The sequence below is a fragment of the Gordionus sp. m RMFG-2023 genome, chromosome 2 (genome assembly GCF_954871325.1).
Source record: "Gordionus sp. m RMFG-2023 chromosome 2, tfGorSpeb1-WG-v2, whole genome shotgun sequence".
Classification (NCBI taxonomy): Eukaryota; Metazoa; Nematomorpha; class Gordioida; order Chordodea; family Parachordodidae; genus Gordionus; species Gordionus sp. m RMFG-2023.
The window spans coordinates 48,340,485-48,363,832 of record NC_088776.1 but is presented as its reverse complement, the minus strand read 5'-3'; the positions used below and the strand labels follow the sequence as shown (position 1 = coordinate 48,363,832).

The following is a 23,348-nucleotide window of genomic DNA, read 5'->3' as shown; positions in this document are numbered from 1 at the left end:
CCCTTCCTAACAATGTTAATTTTTTATTTTCACAGGAAATAAGAAAACAATTGGAATTTTTTAATTTTTTTTCGATATTTTCCAATGTAAAATTTTAAGGGCTATAAAATGATATATAAATTGTAACTCCATCTTAAGTATTTTAAAAAAACTAGATTTAATGAAATCTCGCACTTCGCGATTTTCTACTTTGAAGGTTTCTATCTTTGGATCTGATTGAGCCAGCACTCTAAAATTTTGATTTTATTAACTTTACAACATAAATAGCTAACATGCCAAGTTTCATCTATTTTTGTGATGATCGGCCTTATAACTGGTCGATTTCTCATGGAATTACCCTTAAGCTATGGATCCAAATTATTATTTTTTATTAAGTGTAAACAATTGAATGATCTTCTATCTTAGCCGAATTGCTAAAATTCCTCTGACCAGTTTGAGCCTCGTGATTTTATAAAATAATTTGTAGGTAATTTACTATCATTTCTAAAATTCTAATTTATATCTGAACTGTTAAAAGATTATTAGCCACTTTATGAACTTTAGTATATTGCTATTTTTGCAATATTTTCTTCGATTGTACTTCATGCAAAAATTAAATACGTTTGTGTTCAATGTTCATTTTTAAAAGAACATGTTCAAATTTGTAAATTCTTTCATGCAAATATAAAAATACTATATATTTTTTTAATGCATTTAATTAAGTGGCAAATGAAATACATAATTTTATCTCGTTTTTTGTGGAAACCTTATCCTAGGAAAATTCGAGTTTATTACTGGTCCTAAGCAACTCAATCACCTCATTTACACAAAAGTCATGCCATGCATTTGTTATTAATAAAAAACATGTTATAAGTTGTATGGTATGATTTTGAAAACATCATCCAGAAATTTCCTCCAGATCTCATTAATGGATAGCATCATGATCAGTTGTTCCAAGTATGCAAGTTAATTCTTTTAAAGAGTTAGAGACTCCGATATTGCCCCTTGTAAATCAAATAGTGATTTAATATTCATACATGTGTAGTAATGCAAAATCGCTCCTTTTGAGCCGATTTTTAAAAACAGCTAACTAAATCATTTAGACAGAAAATTTACCTAAGCCTAGAGATTCCGCTAATAGATGTCCAAACCTTTGTGCCATCTATGGCAAAATCTTCAATCCATAAATTTTTCACCGATTCGATCCAATAACTAAAAAAATCAATTAATTTTTATTTACCATCTATTTTTATATCAATGTCAATATTTCTTTTCTATTTAAAAAGACCAACTTTTTACGAATGATTAAATGTATTTTATTTATTTTTGTCTCCAGAAGTTAATACCATTTAAAATATTTGCAATGTTTATGGATGAATGTAGTGTTGTCAAATAGCTCCATTTAGCCCATTATTAAAAAGAGCTAAATCAAAATTTTAACCAAAATATTAATACCTAAGCCTCGAAATTTCGCCAAGAGAAGTCCAAACCTCTCTGCCATCTGTGGGCAAGATCAATAAACATGGGTAATTTACTTTTGACCAAAATCTTGGGTTAACCATTTTTAAAATTGGCTAAATTAAATCGTGATTGAACTTGACTCGTTAGATATTTTAAAAACCTTTTCTTGTTCCGGATAATGTAATAAAAAATAGTGTAAAGTTTTAAACTATTTTGTAAACATTACAAGTAAATTGTATTTTAGTTCCTTTTATAAATTTATTATTATGAAATTATTTATAAAATAAAATTATATGATTCTTAAAATAACCAAAAACAATAAAAAGTATCGGATCGGCTTTCAAAAAATATCGGCTCTGTCGGATATTTTTTGAAAACGCCAAATATCGGTGCCGATCTGATAATAAATATCGGCACAGCCCTATTATCATGGCCCGAATATTATAAATATATTTTACATTAACATTCTATATTCAAGGAACTAATTCTATATCAATTGTAAGGATAGAATTTAAAAAGTATAATAGCAAAATCTTCAGGTTCTAATTTAAAAAGGCATTTGATTTTAATCAGGGACCCGAACCGTTATTTGGTTACAATTCAGTATGTAAAAAATTATAATGGTTACGTTTTGGTTACGGTTCTTAAGAAAAAATTTACAAAGGTTCGGTTCAGCTAATTATAAAGGTTCATTACGGTTAGAAATTTTTTTTTATTGAAGCAACGCCATCGTCTAATTTATTTTTATTATAAGCATCTATGAATTATATATAAAAAATATATAAGATTCATAATAATTCATTTTTAAATATATTATAAGTAATATATTTTCTAATATAAATGGATACAAATTTTAGCCCCGAAAAGACCCTTTCTACAGAAACTTGTGTTGCGGGAACCGCCAGTACTATAAGAGCAAGTTAATATAATTTTGGATATTCAAATTTATTTGATTCCTAAAATATAAAATCTGAACCGGTTTAACCTTTTTTTATAAAGGTTCTTTTTACTCCTTCAAAAAATTATTATTTCGGTTCGATTACGGTTACGGTTCTGATATTTATAACGGTTTATAATGGTTCAAAGGTTGGTTACGGTTACTCCGGGTCCCTGATTTTAATATTAATTAATTTATATAATATAAAGTAGTCTATTAATAATTTATTTTAGATTATATGATAGTTAGTGCTGTAAAGGTTAGTGTTGTTAAACGGCTTGTCTTAAGCCGATTTTTAGAAACGGCTAACTCAATATTTCACCCAGAAAATTATTACGAAAGCCTGAAGATTTTGTTCATAGAAGGAACAAAGGTCAAGAACATAAATTATAGAAATCTCGAGGCTTAGGCAATATATTTCTAGCTAAAATATTGAGTTAGCTGTTTTCAAAAATCGGCTCAAAACAAGCCGTTTAACAACACTAGTAAATATTCCCTCAAAAACGCATTATTCATTACGTTTAAAGGAACTCAATGAGGTCAAAAAAAGAAATACTACTAAAATACTTTTATAAATTGACTTTCAAAATTTTGAACAGATAAACAAGAGAGCTTAGTTCTCAGCTAATTATACATTCGACTGGCGGAGAGGATGTAAGGGTTGTATTATAAAATTGAGAGACTGTATTTAAAATATTTTAAGAACCTTCATTATTCAATATTAATTAGATTAACAATATTGATTAGAACAATATTGATATAAAATTCAAAAACAAAAATGTAATAAACTAAAAATGAAGAACTTTGACGGTTGATCTGAATTAAAAACTCGGCTAAAATTATTTATAAAAAATATATATAAAAAAATATATTTCCTTATTTTTTTAAAAATATTTAATGTAACGTTTTGCGTTACATTAGTCAAAAAATTAACTCGTTACCTTTTGCAACAAGTAACGAATTGCGTTCCTTCCTTAAAAATGATAACGACGTTACTTTTATCGATACTCTACAGCTCTAAAATTAATTAATATAAAATTTATTTATTTTTAGTGGAATTCTTTAATTAAAATCTAATCACTATTATTTTTACTTTTTTATCAAGGGTTTTATATTTTAATTGTTGAACACAATTTAAAGTATCAAATTCATAAATTTTATGATATATAAAAGTTTTTATATATTAAAAAATGAAAATGTAAAATAATTTTTATAGGTAAAATAATTTTTTTATTCATTATAATACATTGTATTTATATTATATATATCAAAATAAACTATTAATTTTATAAATGGCTAAATTATTGTTAAAAATGTAAATCATTTATTTTTCAAAAAAAAATTCTTCATAAAGTTTTGAACGAACGTGCTCCTTTTTTATTGAATGAACGTTAAACGTGAATTTATTCGATTTTTGTCAATCAACGTTGACCAGGTTTGATTGTTTTAGAAATGTTTACAGCACTTGAAAACATGATATGATTATGAAACATTTAGGAACTAATTTCCAATTATGATACAAAAATTATGAAGGATTCCAATATATCAGGATTCTAAATTACGGCTTGATTTTGAAAAATTTTTCATAGCTTATAATAAAGTGATACAAAAAATAATTTCGTTGTTACCTCTTACCATTATTTTTAAATTTTTTCTTACCGTTTTGTTGTATTTAGGGGGAAATAAAGAATAAAAAAATTAACATTTTTGAGCTATGGACAATATTAATATTATATTGATAATTTAACGGGCCATGGGCCACACGGTCCCTGGGCTACATGGATCCATGGTACTAACTACCACACAGGTGTCAAAAAGGTCATTTATTATGCTTCTAGCTTCCTAAAAAGGCTAGGAGAAGTGGTGGGTTACATGAGCCTTTATTTATATACTATATCTCATACAATCAATCTAAAGTGATAGACCAAAAATCATATGTATTTTTATAGATTTGATATGGAATGACCCGATATTAACACAAACATTTGGTATAACAAATACGGCCACAATACACTTTGGAATATTGTCTAGATTTGATGTATCCATAAAAATACAAGATGAATTTTATACCTTGAAATGAAGATACTTTTGTTTAACAGAAAAATTAAATATGAGCCTGAATCTTAAAAAAAGAAAATTAGGGCACGCCCTGGTTACAACCATTTTATAAAAAAAAAATTGGTGTGTTTAAAAGCAAAAATGCTGTGTTCTAATTAGATTTAGGCGTGCTGAGAACCCTTTTGTTCCATCTCTAGGAATAACACTATAAAAAAATTCATGTTATACTACACAATGTGATATGATATTCTAACTAAAAATCAAATATCAATCCTGAAAAATCATATTCTATTAGGTAATAAAATCTTAATTTTACAAGTAAAATTATACCAAATTCTTGATTATATTATTTATTATAGTATAACAATAATTAATCGGATAATGAAAAGTAAATACAATTTTTAAAATGCACATACTTTATTTTAACCATTTTCTTGATTTATATTTTATTTATACTACAATATTATTTTTTTTTAATGTGATCATTCACATTCAAATACCTGAAAAAAAATTCGTTCCCTGAAAAGGCAATTAATGTTAAAAAAATTTATAATTTTAATAAGGTACTGGCTGCACGAAAGGATGAGGAAACATTTAGTGCAATTTGGGTTAAGGATTGTGATTTAAACTGGTAACAGTGCGTTTCCAAGAATGCTTCAAGAATTAAGTAACCTTCATGCAAAGAAACCTCTTTTTTCAATACAATGTCTTGAATCCTTTGTACTTCTTTAATATCCTTTAACATTCTAGCTTTATAAACGTTCGCTATTTTGACATTATGCAAAAGTTTTTTTTCGATTTTTAGGGCTATATCTTCCACAGATTTTGTTTCGTTAATTGTATTATATACATGATTCTCTGGATAATCTGACTCTATAGTACGATCCTTCATTTTAGTAAATAGCTCGAGGAGGGCTCCCTCTAGTTTCTGCCTTAAATAAAGCTTAATTTCTTCAGAAATATTTGAGGTGTTGGATTTGATATTTTGAACGGAGGAGTTGGAAGATAAAATTTTATTTTTTTTATTGGATATTGGCATTACCTTCTGTTTGCGACGATTAAACTCCTCCTTAATCGTCTCACCAAGCCCGTCATTACCATCAAACTCATTTTCAACTCCGTAATCTGATTCTGAATCGCATTGGCCATAAAGTTGGTCGTTTGTGTTTTGATCCCCTACGTTTGGGCGAGAATAATAGTTGGGTCTACTATTTTTCAAGGAGAATTTAGATTCATTGTGATCTTTAAAATGTTTAAGTCTAGCCTTAAGTCGTTCGTTGGCGCTGCAGTAATCGCATCTATTTGCACATGTCGGGTTGTCGTCGCCAAAGAATTTAGAAATAGAATGATGTCTGCATTTTAAGGTTTCACAATAATCAATAATGGCGTCAAAGGCTATCTTTTTGGCTTCTATGCTTTTATCAACGCTGGACATGTCTTTGGGTGAATTCTTATGTTTGAATCTCATCTTGTTGTTTTCCTGGGTGTTAAAGAAGGACACGATCTTGCGATCTTTGAGAGAATAATATAGGAGACAGTGAGCCATTTTCCCGTCTCTTCCAGCCCTCCCCGATTCTTGATAATAATGAGTCAATGATTTAGGAAGATTCCAGTGCACAACAAAACGGACGTTGGATTTATTGATGCCCATTCCGAAACTGACGGTAGCCACTATGATGGGAACCTTATCGTGCATCCAAGCATTTTGAATCTCACGCCTCTCCTTGTCTTTTATACCAGCATGATAAGATAAGCTAGTAATACCCGTTTTATTAAGTTTTATAGCCAATGTATCACATTCCTCTCTCGTTCGGCAATAGATAAGACCGGACAAGATTTTGCAATCATTGACTTTCCCATCTCTGGTATTTACTGCTAAGTTAGTTTCAAGATCAATCTTAGCATTGTAGTTGCGCAACCTTTGCTTCATACCTTTGATGTATTCAACTAATTGTTTATAATCGTATTCTTCATTGTCCACATATTCGGATGATGATGAATTAAGATCGGAAGAAGGGCAATCCCTGAACCCAACTTCGTAAAACAAATTCGATCGAAAGCATGGAGTTTTCAGTACAATTAGAGTTTGTGGTTCAAAGCCTAATGATTTTATTATATCATCCCTGACATGAAAAGGAGAGGTCGCGGTTAAGGCTATGCAAGGGACGATAGTAGTATTAATACTAGATATTTTGTTTTGTGGTTCTGCAGTTGGTTTAGGAGAAAATAATTTTAAGGCGTTTTTCAGTTTAAGGTAATCGGGTCTAAAATCGTGTCCCCATTGGGAAACACAGTGAGCTTCGTCTATCACAAAGTAAGAGATTAAGTTTTTTTCAATCATGGATTTAATAATGTCAGAAAACCATTGAGACTTTGCCAACATTTCGGGTGTAACGTATAAAAATTTTATAGGTAATAAGGTTTGCATTTTTGGGAGTTCTAAATGGTCTTTTATGGTGCTAACTGGTGAGGGTTTACTTTTTTTCTTAGACGATGAAAAGGGGAATTCGTAATCAAGTGAAGTAATGATTTTATTATATTTTCTCTTTCTAAGATCCTGACTAGCACAATTAGCATTACTCATCATTCTGTGAAAAGCATTGTTCGAAATAATTTTGGTGCTGTCATCATTAGAGTTGCTATTAATTTGCCTGTATAAATCTTTTATAATAGATTTTCGAGTTTCAGGTGGGATAGAGGAATTTAGTGTTTCAGCACGCAGGCCTATTGAATTTAAATAAGTGGTTTGATCATGTATAAGAGCTAATAAGGGTGAAACAATGATAGCTAAATTATTGTGAGGTGCGAACATGATGGGTAACTGGAAACATAATGACTTACCAGCACCAGTTGGCATGCATACAAACAAATTTTTGTTGGAATCTGGATATATAAAAAATTATGCATTAATATAAAATAATAAATATCTGCCAACCCAGCTTGGAATGGGCTAGATAATTGTATGATTTTAAAAATTTAGGCCAGACTTTTAAAAAATTAATATTAAATAAAGAAATTAAACAGTTGTAAAATCACAAAATTGATCATTTGACATTAATTCACTTCTCATATTTTTCATTTCTCTTTGAAGCCATTTATAAGATAGACCAAATAAAATGATCAAAGTATAAAAACACAGGTTAGGCCTTAAAATTAAACATTTTAAAATATGGAATGGGTTGAGTGTGTAGTGATAAAAAATAAGGGTATACCAAAAAAAAATTTTTTTAAATCTTAGCTTGAAAATGACAACTTTTATGTACAGTTCATGCCACATTTTAAAATAATATTTATAGAAATTCTTACAGTTCTTCAAAATATATAAAAGAATTATGAATTATATTAGGTGGTTACTGAGAATTAGGCTATATTTATACAATGATTGATTAAATATTAAAATAAATTAATAAAAATATATTGTATTAACTAACTATAAATTAATGAAAATATATAGATTTAAGCTATTATCTAATATAAACACAAAAGAAATGTAAGATACATTTTTTTATATAGCAATAAACATAAAAATAAGAAGAGTAGTAATTTATAATAAGATATAATTACTATTAATGTAAATTTATATTTTAATTTAAACTTATATTTTTGAATACCATATATGCAAATTAAATTTAAAAAGATTTAGTAATTGATTACACTATTAATGGAATTTCACATTAAAATTTAACAAAAATGATTATTTTTATAATAATTACCATTTATCAAAGATTTTATTGCTTGAAATTGAATATCATTAACAAAATTTTCATGCCCAAACTTTTCTTTAAGTACTCTTAAAATTTCATTTTTGGTAATCATCTGTAAATTTGTAGTTTAAGCTTATTAGCTACATAATATAATGATTGACAGTTATTTGAAGTGATGATCATATAATTTCTGAAATTTTTTTTCATTCCATAGTATATAAGGAATTATTTAACATTATAAATATATAATAAATCCAATTTTATAAAAATAAATATATATTAACTAAGTGGTCATTAACAATCAGGTACTTTTCATCTCTATCTTATTCTCTACCACTCCCTCTAAATTTTACCCTCTCTTACAAAGTCAAAATTAGCAATAAGGAAAAAATCAAAACTATTCCTCTACCCCCTCTAATATAAAAAAATCTGATCAAAAGGAAAATTACCAGATATAAATCTCCTAAAAATAAATTTCAAAATTAAATTTAACGAAAGAATTCAAATTTATCCTTATTAATGGATGAGCAGGGATTCTAAATATCATTATATTACATTACATCATATATAACTGAACTAAAATCTATGAATATACTGAACTAAAATTGATGAAGATATATAAGAGACTTACAGTCCCGGCGCTAGGCTAGGCCCTGGTACACAGGCCGGTGTATAAAGACTGTAGGGGTATATTGACTGCAATTCACAAATTAAACTAGAAAATGCGCAAAATCGATATAATAGTAAGATAATAATCAGCTTTTTCCAAAAATCTTTATCTAGTTTCTGTGATAGGATCAACACATTTTCTAATTTAAATTTATATATAATATATAAAATTTATTGAAACTGTAATATATTAATTTTAAATAAATTGTATTATATTTAGTATAAAAGCAATTTATGGCAAGTAATTGATTATCGTTTTCGATGAATATAATATAAAAACATATTATTGTTTAGGTTTATCTTTTGATGTGAAAATATAATTATATTTTATTCTTATTAAGGTTTTTATATCTTTAACACCACATTGGCGACGAGGATAAAATTTTCTCTAATTGATCGGCCCATTATAGCCCAAAATCAAATGATTTTACTGAGTATTATAACGATAAAGACGCGTGTCTGTAAGGAGATCCCTGACCAGTCAAATTTACTCAATATCTTAATTACTTGCGTAAATACACCAAATGTAATTACCGGTATATACCCTGCCATGGTTGGAAGGCCACTCAGGACAACACTAGATCAATGGAAATTATCTGCGGGAGAAAAGACTAAAAAGGCAGATTTGGCTAGAGAACGAAAGGACTACCGGATGGCATGAAGGAACAGTGGTTCAACGGAAAAGTGCAATATTATATGTTGAGTTGAGTGCATTGTAAAAAGCAAGCATGCCGATTAACTGAGGAATGCTTTCAAGCTAAGGAAATACCCATAACAATGATAAAAGATTACAATGAAGAATATAATGGAAATACAACTTTTAAATAAAGAATTTCGAAACCCCCACTACGTTATCAGGACGAATTCAATTTGTAAGGGAGAACGGTATTGGAATAATTTTAAATAAATTGTATTTTGTTTAAGGATTCAATTTATGATAATTGATTTATTATCGTAAATGTACTTTCGATAAATATATAAACATGTTATTGTTAAAGTTAAATTATCTTTTGATCTTTTCATATTGTGAAAATAAAGTTATATTTTATTCTTATAAAACCTTTTATATTTAAACACTATCGAAAGATGTTGTAATTTAAATCAATAACTAATTTAGAATCAAATACATTTTTAGAATTGAATATATATAGCCTCAAGGAAATAAGATTTAATATCCAAAAGTGAAAATATTATTAATCTTTTCAGAATGGAGGAAGACAATTATAATGACATAGCCCTTAGAATTAATATGTAAGGGTGGTGCGATTTAATTTTGTTAATGAGATTCTACACACAGGTTAAAATATTTTTATGATATTTAATCTATTATATAAATTTTAGCTAATAAGATTATTGTTGATATTTTGAGATTTATAAGGGATATCAGTAAGAGCTTTACACCATATATTGGCAGTAGCGTCATTAAAGGAAGGGGGGGGGGGGGTAGAGGGGGGAGTTAGAACCCCCCTAAAATATTTGAAGAGCCCCCTTATAATTTTGAGTTTTTTTTATATATCAATGTAATTTTGATAATATTAACTAAAATAAAGTGATAATTTTGGATAAAGTTAGCTAAAAAAAAATGTAATTTTGGTATAACTAAAAGAAAAAAAACAATGTAGTTTTAGATAATGTAAGCTAAAAAAAATTTTCGAGCCCCCTGAGATTGTAAAGGCTAGTTACGCCTTTGCATATTGGTGCATAAAGTTAAAACAATAATGGAATAGGTTTATATGGAATTCATATTAGCTAAAAAATTATATATTAAATTCCGAACAGTTATTTTAATTTTTTTAAGGAGCAAGGCCTAGAAAATTAGATATCCTGGCCAATATTTTCTTATAGAAATCCGGGTAGAAAATTTTTAAAATAATTTGAGCCAAGTCTGAACTGAAAATATAAAATGTGTCGGGCCAAATAATTTAAATAAAAATCCGAGCTGGGCCGATAAAATTTTTTAAAAATAATTACGCAACGGTTTTTTAAAATTAAAACAGGACCATGCAAATAGTGTCTCTGCAGGTCTCTGATATATATATCTATATATATATAGATAATTAAAAATACAAATTAGAATAATAAATTAAAGTTTATCATTTGAAATGATAAATGTTAGGTAAATAATGTAAAAGTCGAGATTAATTCATTCATAATTTAAGTTTGAATGTTGAATTGTAATATATAAACATTTTACATGAATATTATGTATAATTTGTTTCCCAAATTTAACATGTTGTTTTATTAAATAAATTAAAATTTCGGATATTGCAACATCTATATATTTACTATTTTCCAGCGTCTACATGAGCGGGAGGGGTAGGAACAGTTTGCTTTGCATCCTATTTTTTTGAGGGGGTAGGCTGCTTTAATGGGGGTATGATAATTTTTTGGGGGTGGGGGGGGGGGGGTTATCTATTAAATTTTGAGATCAAATAGGACAAAATTTATTGCTGTAAAAATTAATACTTTTATTATAAAATTATTATAATACAATTCATCGACAAAATCTATATATTGCAAACAATCATACACATTGTTTTCCAAATAAAACTTTCTGCTATCCTTTGTAATGTAATTTAAAAGGTTTAGATATTTTAGCAAGCTCATAATGCCATAATAATTAATTCATTGTAAATAATGTAGGTTTTAATTAAATTTATTATCTAAATAATAAATTCTTTATATTCACAAAATATAGATAGTTGGTAGTAGAGATAGATTAATTTAAGTTATCCTTTATTAATTCTCTGAAAAGTGTATCAATAAATTAAAAAGGTGATCGGGAATTTTTAGGGGGGGGGGGGGTAGGCACAGGTTTTTGAAGGGGCTTTGCATCCAGTGAAAATCCTGTCATATAGACGCTGCTCTTTTCCACTCCTTATATCTTAATGTTGATTGCATCTTAACAGCTCCCTACTCTCCCTCTATAATATTTGACGATTTTCTCTTATACCTCTTATGTGATAGATACTAATTATAGTTAGGTAACTTAAATTCTGATAAGGTGTATGCCAAAAAATATAAATTAAGAATTTGTCCATTTATCTCGCTGGTCTATGACTCGTTCTATGGAGAACATACTTGAATTATGCGGGGCCCCTTTTCTCAAAATCGCGTCAGTTTTTTGGAAAGGCCAACAAATTCTTGTTATCTAGATAAGAATAATAAAGGGGTAGGAACTAGGAATTCCTTCCTTTTCAATTATATATATTTCCATCTTGAACCATCAATAAAACCCAAATCTAGAGTGATAGTTTTTGGCCAAATTTGATTAATTTTTAGTAATCAATGTATATTAGAATAGGCCCTTAATTCAATCATAGGTGTAGTCGGGAGGAGGAGATCTCTGAAATTTGCCTATTCCTGTAAATAGCATTATTAACTAATCCCCCCCCACCCCCCCCCCTCCTAAATCCCCTTACGCTCAAAAATCTAGAGAATATAATTATAAACAAGAATTTATATTAAAAATTAGTAAAACTTTATAACCATTTAATATAATAACTATAATTCAAAGTTTTTTCATTAAAAAATGAGAAAAAATAATATTATTTTTATAAAATTCTAACTATCCAAAGGCCCACAATAAATCAATAAATAACCCTAAGGACCTCCAATAATATTTAGTGGAAAAAGCATCTAATACTGTTTCCCTCTCCTCCTTAACAAAATCCTGGCTACGCCTATGATTTAATTGTTAAATATATTTTTACTATTTCATAAAATGCAATTGCTAATCAACCCCCCCCCCCCCAATAAACTATATCCATATTAGATACCTACCCACCTTTGCTTACCACCTACTACCTTAGATGCCTATTTATATTTACTACCTCAGATGCTTACCAACTAGATGTTTACAAACTATCTTAGATTCCTTCCTCCACTTCAAAAAATTTGAAAGCAAACTGCTCTTACCCACCCCCTCCTCCAGCTCATTTAGCCGTGAAAAAATTAGGATTCACTGTTTTTTAACGGGCTAAAAATAGGGAATTGCTTGACAAAACCACTGTTAACCACTATCCACCGTATATAAACATTTTCCCTAGGTGAATATTTAAAATCAACCTTTGCACTCGCAGATTCATTTGGTATAAATTTTTTAACATATTACTGACGAGATATTTTAATAACATATTTAGTGTAAATAGATTTTTTGTCATTTAATCTTCTAGCCTGCAAATTCGCAAGAGTGATCATATCTCAAGGCCTTAGCAGCATAATAGTTAGCAGGGTTAGATTCTTTTCGTCAAATTCTATATCCATTCCATTTTCCTCTAACAATACGAAAGGTGTATCGTTAAAATATGTTCCCAATCAAACTTGTTACTGACTTAGCTGAGAGTAATTGTTATGTTATTCCCTCTCATTTCCAGGAAAACTGATTATTTCGGAATAGTGTAGAGCAGAGAAAACATTAGTTAATCACATTATTTTTGGATAACTCCAGCCAAAAACATTCGATAACTTTCAACACCCAAAGTATAAATACCATTTATTTCACGTTGTTGAATAAATTTATACTAATCATCTACAAAATAAATTTATTAGGCTAGGGCCTAATTTTAGCATATAAAATCAAGCCTGTTAATTTCAAAAAATTAACATTAGTCATAAACTATTGAATTAGGCCTAACTTTAAGTAAATAAAGTTACAGCAGCGTCTACATGACAGGATATTCACTTTAAGCAACCCTCCCCCTCAAAAGCCTATATCCTACCACAATGGCGTCACTAGCGGGGGCGCAGGGGGTCGAGCCCCCTGAAAACTTTGAATAGCCCCCTGAAGCAAAATTTTTTTTTATAATGGCTCCTTAAATATCCTCTTGAACTAAAATAAATTTTTTGATTGGCCCCTGAACGATTTCTTTTATAATTCTATTAAATATATAGATTTATTTTGATTATTAAAAAATTAATGACTATATAAATTTTGATAAATGATAATTATTTTAATTATTAGATTAGATTAATACATATATATTATATTTTCACTATGTATGCTTGCAATCAAATTCTGTGTTAAAAATAGAATATCAACACTCTCTAAATATTAATTTAGCATTAACAGCTGAAGCATAATTGACTTTTATTATTTAAATTATTATATAACCCTAATTAATCAATCACTTATTAATTGAAAATTAACAAATCTAATATTGTAATTAGCCTAGTTCAAAATCATTAATCAAAATTTAATTACCATGCCTCTTCATAAAAATATTTTCATTCCAAACAAGTAAAAGAGATTTCTTTATAAAAGGTAAGTATACATATTGTTTATAATCCTCTATTATGTATAATTGTTTATAAAAATATTAGGTAAAATGCCACTTCAGACGTATTTGATAGTTATATAATATATTAGTTAATATTTTAATAAATTTTACTAATAAATGCTTTTGACAATAAATACAATTTGTATTCAATTAACGCCATCTATTTATTTTAAAATATTATTAAAAAATAAACATTTTATTACTCATCTCACAATGGATGTAATAAATTAATATTTTTTCTTCTACTTTTTTTACGTGTTTTTAGGAAAGCTATTTTTTTCTCCTTTGAAAAACAGTTTTGAGTTATCTTTTTAATACTAGTATATTTTTGATATTATTACAAACTACTATTATTTTAAGATATAATATACCAACTAGAGGTGGTGCGACAATAATATATAAAATATTAATTGCTTTCATCATATCACTCTGATTCTTATTTTATAGTTACAAAATGTTTCATTATTAATATGGCATCCTTGCCATGTAAATAACTCAAGGCTCCAATATATTTGCATAATTTCTTCTAATTATTTTTAGTGTTTTTATTTTATCAATTTATCTAGCATAATAAATTCTGATATGAGTTAACATCGTGGGTGTCATGGCTATGACTGAAAAATAACCAGCATCTATTATTTGTGTGGCTATGTTATTTAAGATTATTATAGTTGTTGAGAGCATATTTTAGATTAACAATAATGGTCAACTGTGTAGTCGTTTATATATCATTAAAAATGGAAGATAATCTTTAAGAAAATAATATCTCACAATAATTTTCTCGATTATTTATCTAGCTTCCATCATGTCATCTAATAGGAAGCTCTAACACCATATAGTTTTATGATTTGGATTGGTCGTTTATATTCTTTTCTTCAAGAATTGTTAATTTGGTTGGACCTATAAATATTTCCTTATTGGTCCTTTCTATAAAACATTGTGTAAACAGAGTTATATTAGTTTCATGACATTTTGTCAATGTAAGTTGATAAGAATTATATTGCTTATGTTATGTGGTTTTTAAAACCATTATCAATTGAGGCATATGTATGAAGTCATAACAATAATTTTCTTACTTCAGTAAAATTATTAGTCGATAGTTTTTGTATTTCAGGCCATTGACTAAAACTATCTATTATTACTAGATATATATCTCCGTTAATGGGTCCGGCAAAATCTAAATGAATTTTCCCCCATGGTTTATTTGCGGAGGGCCATTTCCCTATGATTGTTTTATTTCCAGGATTATTTGTCTGACATAGTTCACAATTCGTAAGCGTGTAATTCAATATCTTCGTTAATATTTGGCCACCAAACATTCTCTTGTGCCAATAATTTTGTTTTAGTATACCCCTGATGCCCCATATGTAAAAAAGACAAAATATTTACTTGTAATTTTTTTGGAATTTGGTTCTTAAACCCCATAATATACATCCTGCTTTCACCGTGAGTTCATTTCGGCATGGAAAAAACGGTTTTAGCTTTTCCTCCATTATCTTCGGCCACCCAGTTGCAATGTAGCGTGACACCTTTGATAATATCGGGCCATTTCTTGTATGCGCTTTTATATTTAACGCTGAAATAAATTGTGAAGCATCCGATACTATTAAATTAATATCTAACTCTTCCCAAGTAGATGGTTCACCGTCGATTGGGAACCGGGATAGAATATCCGCATTACTATTTTTTTGTCCCTTTCAGTTGCAATTCATAATCATAATTGGCTATTAATAATGACCACCGTACTAATCTTGAGGACATATCTGTAATTCTTTTATGTGGATTGAGTAACGATATCAGTGGTTTATGATCTGTAATAAATGGTTGCCAATTAAATATTGTTTAAATTTAATTAGTCCAAATATAATTGCTAAAGCTTCACGCTCTATCTGACTATAATTTCGTTCGGCTGCATTTAATGTTAGAGACGCGAATCCAATTGGGTTTTCCTAGTTGTTAATTTTATGAGATATAACGGATCCTATTCCTTGTTGCGACGCATCCGCAGCTAGAATTATCGGGTTTCCCGGATTATAATGAGTTAAAATTGGTGCTTCTGATATTATTTTTTTAAAATTATTAATTGCTATTGTTTCATTATTCGCTATTTCCATGACACGTTTTTTAGTAACAGTCGCTATAATGGCGCGGACATCGTTGAACAGTTCTTTATAAATTTTTGATAATAGTTAATTATACCTATAAAAGCTTGTAATTTTTTAACGTTTTTCGGTAACGGTGCGTCTAAAATTGTATTGACGTTTTTATTTGTTGTTGCGATTCCCTTCGCTAATGGTGTGACCTAAGAATTCAATCTTTTCTTTAAAAAAGTTACATTTTTTTAAATTTAATTTCATACCGTTTGTTTCTAATGTCTTAAGCACATTTATCAAATTTTTTTTATGATTCTCAATTGATTCCTCAGTAATTATTATATCGTCTAAATATTCCGCTACCCCGGGTAGTCCTTTTAATAAAGAATATATTGCTTGTTGGAAAATGGCTGGTGCTGAGGTTACCCCGAACGGAAGTCGTGTAATGCGATACAATCCATTCGGCGTGTTGATCACTAACAGCTTATTTGCCTCGTCATCTAGCTCTATTTAAAAATATGCTTCGGATAAATCTAATACCGTATATTTGGATCCATTTAGTGTGGCTAATAATTCATTAATTCTGGGTAAAGGATACTTATCAATCAAAATATTATAACCGTTTGTCGGAAATCACCACAGATTCGTAAGGATCCATCTTTTTTCAGTATCGGCACAATCGGAGAAGGATATTCGAGTATTTTAGCCTTTCTATAACTCCCATGGATTCCAGTCGTTGCAATTCCGTTTCTAATTTTTCCTTCCACGCAAAAGGAATCGGTCTGCAGACATTAAAAGTTGGGGTTGGGTTTTACCGATAGATTTGCTTTAAAATCTTTCAGTAAACCTAACTTCTTAGTAAATAATGATGAAAATTTATGTTCAATTTTATCCTCTCAAACCTCATTAACTGTATTACATTTATTTATTTTTATTAACTTTAATTGGTTTATTAAATTTCTACCTATCAAATTAATACCATTGTATACAATTATAAATTCATGATATATAATTTTATTTATATAATTAACGGGTAATATACATTTACCTTTAATCTCGATTAATACATTATTATAAGATGTTAAAATGGTGTCCGACTTTTTTATTGGTCTTTTTAAACGATCAACTTCTTTTATATTTAAAATGAACACTGCTGATCCTGTGTCAATTAAAAAGTTAATATAAATTTTATCTATCAATAATTTCACCTCAAATCTTGCTCGTGACTCTTCTGAAGAATCCCAATCCTCAATATTTTCTCGCTCCTTTTCTGGAATATCTATTGTTCGAATATATTCTTTCGTAACATGCTTGCTTCTGCATACTTTCTGTAAATGTCCTTTTATCCCACAATTATGACAGATGGTATTTAGATTTGGGCACTGCGGTTTTATGTAATTTTCTAATCCACAACAATAACAAATAATTTTTGAAACTGGTTTATACTTATTATACTGTTCCCTTGTTACTGTTGATATTTTATTTATCTCCTATCCTGCAGATAATTTTTTATATGAAATCATTTCTGTTGTCTCCATTGAAGTAGCGATTTGTACAGCCTTTTCCCATGTCAAGTCTGGCGTGTTGATTAATTTCATTAGATTTTTTCATTAGTAATTCCCGATACTAATTTATCCCGTAATACTGTATTATACATCTCTTTGAATTCACACGTCTTTGCTTTTATCTTTAATTTATTTATATATTCTGTAATTTTTTCTCCTCTTTCTTGTTCCGTTTTAAAAAAATAATATCTCTCCAGCATAAAATTCATTTTCTTCGCATAATAATTTTTTAATAATATAATTATATCATCATATGACACTTCCTCTAATGTCTTTGGCAAACACAAAGTAAATAATTTTGAATAAACCTCAAGTCCAATATTTGCTAATAAAAATGACTTTTTGTCATCTGTTTTGGCGATTTAAAAAATGAATTCCATCTTTAATTAATAAACTTCCATTTCACACTCCTTTATATTAAATTTCACCATTTGAAACTGCGCCATGTAGTAATTCTATTTAATAATATATTTTATTCCAATAATATCTTTATTTGTTTTTTTATGTCCTTTTATATAAAATACATTTATTTATTTATTTTTTAATACATTAATTTAATTGAATATAATATATCATTTTATCTTTTTATTATGCCTTGAATGTAATCAAATAAATGTAATACAGTTAATCAGGTTTGGGAGGATGAAATTGAACATAAATTTTCATCATTATTTACTAAGAAGTTAGGTTTACTGAAAGATTTTAAAGCAAATCTATCGGTAAAACATAAGTATCCTTTACCCAGAATTAATAAATTATTAGCCACACTAGGTAATGGATCCAAATATACGGTATTAGATTTATCCGAAGCATATTTTTAAATAGAGCTAGATGACGAGGCAAATAAGCTGTTAGTGATCAACACGCCGAATGAATTGTATCGCTTTACACGACTTCCGTTCGGGGTAACCTCAGCACCAGCCATTTTCCAACAAGCAATATATTCTTTATTAAAAGGACTACCCGGGGTAGCGGAATATTTAGACGATATAATAATTACTGAGGAATCAATTGAGAATCATAAAAAAAATTTGATAAATGTGCTTAAGACATTAGAAACAAACGGTATGAAATTAAATTTAAAAAAATGTAACTTTTTTAAAGAAAAGATTGAATTCTTAGGTCACACCATTAGCGAAGAGGGAATCGCAACAACAAATAAAAACGTCAATGCAATTTTAGACGCACCGTTACCGAAAAACGTTAAAAAATTACAAGCTTTTATAGGTATAATTAACTATTATCAAAAATTTATAAAGAACTGTTCAACGATGTCCGCGCCATTATAGCGACTGTTACTAAAAAACGTGTCATGGAAATGGCGAATAATGAAACAATAGCAATTAATAATTTTAAAAAAATAATATCAGAAGCACCAATTTTAACTCATTATAATCCGGGAAACCCGATAATTCTAGCTGCGGATGCGTCGCAACAAGGAATAGGATCCGTTATATCTCATAAAATTAACAACTAGGAAAACCCAATTGGATTCGCGTCTCTAACATTAAATGCAGCCGAACGAAATTATAGTCAGATAGAGCGTGAAGCTTTAGCAAATTTGGACTACTAAATTTAAACAATATTTAATTGGCAACCATTTATTACAGATCATAAACCACTGATATCGTTACTCAATCCACATAAAAGAATTACAGATATGTCCTCAAGATTAGTACGGTGGTCATTATTAATAGCCAATTATGATTATGAATTGCAACTGAAAGGGACAAAAAAATAGTAATGCGGATATGCTATCCCGGTTCCCAATCGACGGTGAACCATCTACTTGGGAAGAGCTAGATATTAATTTAATAGTATCGGATGCTTCACAATTTATTTCAGCGTTAAATATAAAAGCGCATACAAGAAATGGCCCGATATTATCAAAGGTGTCACGCTACATTGCAACTGGGTGGCCGAAGATAATGGAGGAAAAGCTAAAACCGTTTTTTCCACGATGAAATGAACTCACGGTGGAAGCAGGATGTATATTATGGGGTTTAAGAACCAAATTCCAAAAAAATTACAAGTAAATATTTTGTCTTTTTTACATATGGGGCATCAGGGGTATACTAAAACAAAATTATTGGCACAAGAGAATGTTTGGTGGCCAAATATTAACGAAGATATTGAATTACACGCTTACGAATTGTGAACTATGTCAGACAAATAATCCTGGAAATAAAACAATCATAGGGAAATGGCCCTCCGCAAATAAACTATGGGGGAAAATTCATTTAGATTTTGCCGGACCCATTAACGGAGATATATATCTAGTAATAATAGATAATTTTAGTAAATGGCCTGAAATACAAAAAATATCGACTAATAATTTTACTGAAGTAAGAAAATTATTGTTAAGACTTTTTGCTATTTTTGCAGCGTCTACATGACAGGATTTTCACTGGATGCAAACCTCCTCAAAAACCTGCCTAGCCCCCCTAAAAAATTGCCGGCTTCGGCGGCGGTGTCTCCTTATTATTATTTTTACTTTTTAAATTTATTGATACTCTTTTTAGAGAATTTATAAAGGACAACTTAAATTAATCTATCTCTACTACCAACTATCGATATTTTGTGAATATAAAGAATTTATTTTTTAGATAATAAATTCAATTAAAACCTCCATTAGTTACAATTATTTAATTATTATGGCATTATGAGCTTGCTGAAATGATAGCAGAAAGTTTTATTTGGAAAACAGTGTGTATGATTGTTTGCAATATATAGATTTGGTCGATGAATTGTATTATAATAAATCTAAAAGTATTAATTTTTACAGCAATAAATTTTGTCCTATTTCATCTTAAAATTTAATAGATAACCCCCCAAAAAATTTATCTTACCATCATTAAAGCAGCCTACCCCCCCCCCCCCTCAAAAAAATAGGATGCAAACTGTTCCTACCCCTCCCGCTCATGTAGACGCTGTATTTTTGGTTACCCCAATACGATTGTTACGGATAATGGGCCCCCCTTTCAAAGTAGAGAATTCAGTTTATTTTGCAAACAATTATCAATTAGAAATGTATATAGTGCGCCGTACCACCCTAGAACTAACGGAGAAGCAGAGCGGCTAGTACAAACTTTAAAAAAAATAATAATGATTATGATAAAATACAAGATTTTTTATTTAATTATCGAAATACGCCACAAATAACCACTAAACAATCACCAAGTTAAATGATGCTTAAATTTCAACCCATAGGACCTTTACAATTAATAAAACCAATTTATCCACATCCATACATATCTCAGCTACCAGGTTTTTTGGAGAAGACATATTAATCAGTTAAAACATAGGTTCAATGATTCCGATATTAAAAAGGAGAGGAAGGAAGAGAAAGAGAACCGATACAAATAACACCTCGAATGAATGAAAGTGATCCTACACAAAACTCTATAGAAAAAGACATTGAGCCGATACATGACGTGATGGCAAAAGATATTGATCCGATCAAGACTCAATAAACAAAGATGTCATCATAAATGATAAGAGTGACATCGGCACGACTGATCAAACCGTGTTAGAGAACGAAAGTACAAGTAGCCGTTATCCAATACGAATAAGAAAACAATTTATACCGTTCCAAATCGAGAGCATAAAAAAAAGGGAGAGGATAGATGTAATATATTACTTTCAAGGCATAATAAAAAGATAAAATGGTATATTATATTCAATTAAATTAATGTATTAAAAAAATAAATAAATGTATTTTATATAAAAGGACATAAAAAAAACAAATAAAGATATTATTGGAATAAAATATATTATTAAATAGAATATTAAATATTCAGAAAAATTGTTCCAAGTTAATAAATCTTAAAAATATATTATACATTAATATAAAACCCAGCCTAAGGCTGGGCAAACGCGGGCCCATCCGCAAATTAGGGGGTATGGGGGCTAGTTGAGCCCCCTAAAATTGTAAAGGTTAGCGATGCCCCACTCCCTTAAAATAACTACTTGATTTTAATAATATTGGTACACTCTTCATATATTAAAAAAAAATAACTTAAATTATCAATATCCCATAATCAACTATCAAAAAATTGCGATTGCAAAAAAGTTAGCTTTTAGAATATGAATTAAATTAAAAACCTCCTCCTTTACATTGGATGCATTATTATAGCATTTTGTTTAACATATATATATATGAGTTAGCTAATAGAATGTCTGGAAATTATCCAGAAATGTTTTATTTGAAGAATAATGACTATGTATATTGTAGTAATATTATATTACTTTATATATTAATGGTCTTTTATTTCTATTACATATATTTATCTTTGTGGACATTGTTTGTGGCTATGAGTTTATATAATGTAAATTAGACATATTAACTTTCTTTTTAGATAATAATTTACACTAAATTGATTCAATATATATAGGACAAAATTTCAATTTATACAAATACCTTATATATAAATAAATCGTTATATAGTTGTATTACAACATATATAATATTGGTCAATATTTAGCAATCTATTTATATTATAATGGGTCTATAATTAAATTATATATTATTTTAGCAATATATTATCCAATGATAACATTCTAAAAATTATACCCTAACCCCAACCCCCTTTAAAATACTTGAATTTATTGCAAATTGTTAAAATCTACCACAACTCATGTAGACGCTGAACTTCAATGTTTGCCATAATAATAGATTATCTTTTGAAATAAAAAAAAATTTCCATTAAAATTAAAAAAAGTAAAAATTATATCAAAATGTTAAAATACTTCGGCTTGGCCAGACTCATGCACTCTTTCTGAAAATAACTTCGAGGCGCTTATTCTGGCGCAGCGCTAATTTTGTGTTAATATTTTGATAATTTTATTAAACAATTCTACAAATTGAATATTTTTTACCCAATACATAAAAACAATGCCTTTTAATTTATATAATTTTGATATTTTCATACTTAACATCCGTTTGTAACCAGCGGAAAAATCTAGGAAACCGGAGACCGTCATTTACTATTTATAGGAATCGCTGTGTCAAAGCTTAGAACCGTAGCTACAACCCCTAATTTGTACGAAATGGAAGAACCATTTTTTTAAAAAATATTCAGAACGGGAACCATTTTTAGTTCCGTAATCTAATTCCGATTAAAATTTTATAAAAACTAACGCTACGACATGTAAGGGAGTTATGAATGAGAGTTATGTTCATTCAAATAAAAAATCTAATTAAAAAACGATTAAAAGCTCTTCAATAAATATCAGCCGTTTTAAATGACCAATTATCCAGGCCGATATACTAAATATCTGTGCCCAAAATCCGAACGATTCGCGGACAATATCAGCCGCTAAAACTTGTGCAAAATATTTGCCTGAAATTTCTTTTTAATAGATAAATGCAAATTATTTATCTTTTTCTATGAAAAAAAATTATTCCGGTCCAGGTAATATATATTAAAAAAATTAATGGGCAGGGCCCAAAAACCTTTTAAAAATCTTAACTAGTCAGTTTGGGCTGATTTTTAATCTGTGCAGCCCCAAAAAGATATATGTGTTGTAATGTGAATGATTATCTATAAATGACCATTATTAAATTTCATGTTTATTTTTCCGTTTGTAATATAATTAATTCA

General features: G+C 28.8%; 1 protein-coding gene across 1 annotated transcript; it reads right to left on the bottom strand.

Moving 5' to 3' along the window:
* Nucleotides 1-4,856: 4,856 nt before the first annotated feature.
* Nucleotides 4,857-8,279, bottom strand: LOC135923290 (ATP-dependent DNA helicase Q5-like). Its single transcript, XM_065457960.1, has 2 exons — nt 8,149-8,279; nt 4,857-7,318 (listed from the first exon to the last, which is right to left on the bottom strand). The coding sequence occupies exons 1-2, from the start codon at nt 8,249-8,251 to the stop codon at nt 4,983-4,985; spliced, it is 2,439 nt and encodes an 812-aa protein (XP_065314032.1). The 5' UTR covers nt 8,252-8,279; the 3' UTR covers nt 4,857-4,982.
* Nucleotides 8,280-23,348: the final 15,069 nt, after the last annotated feature.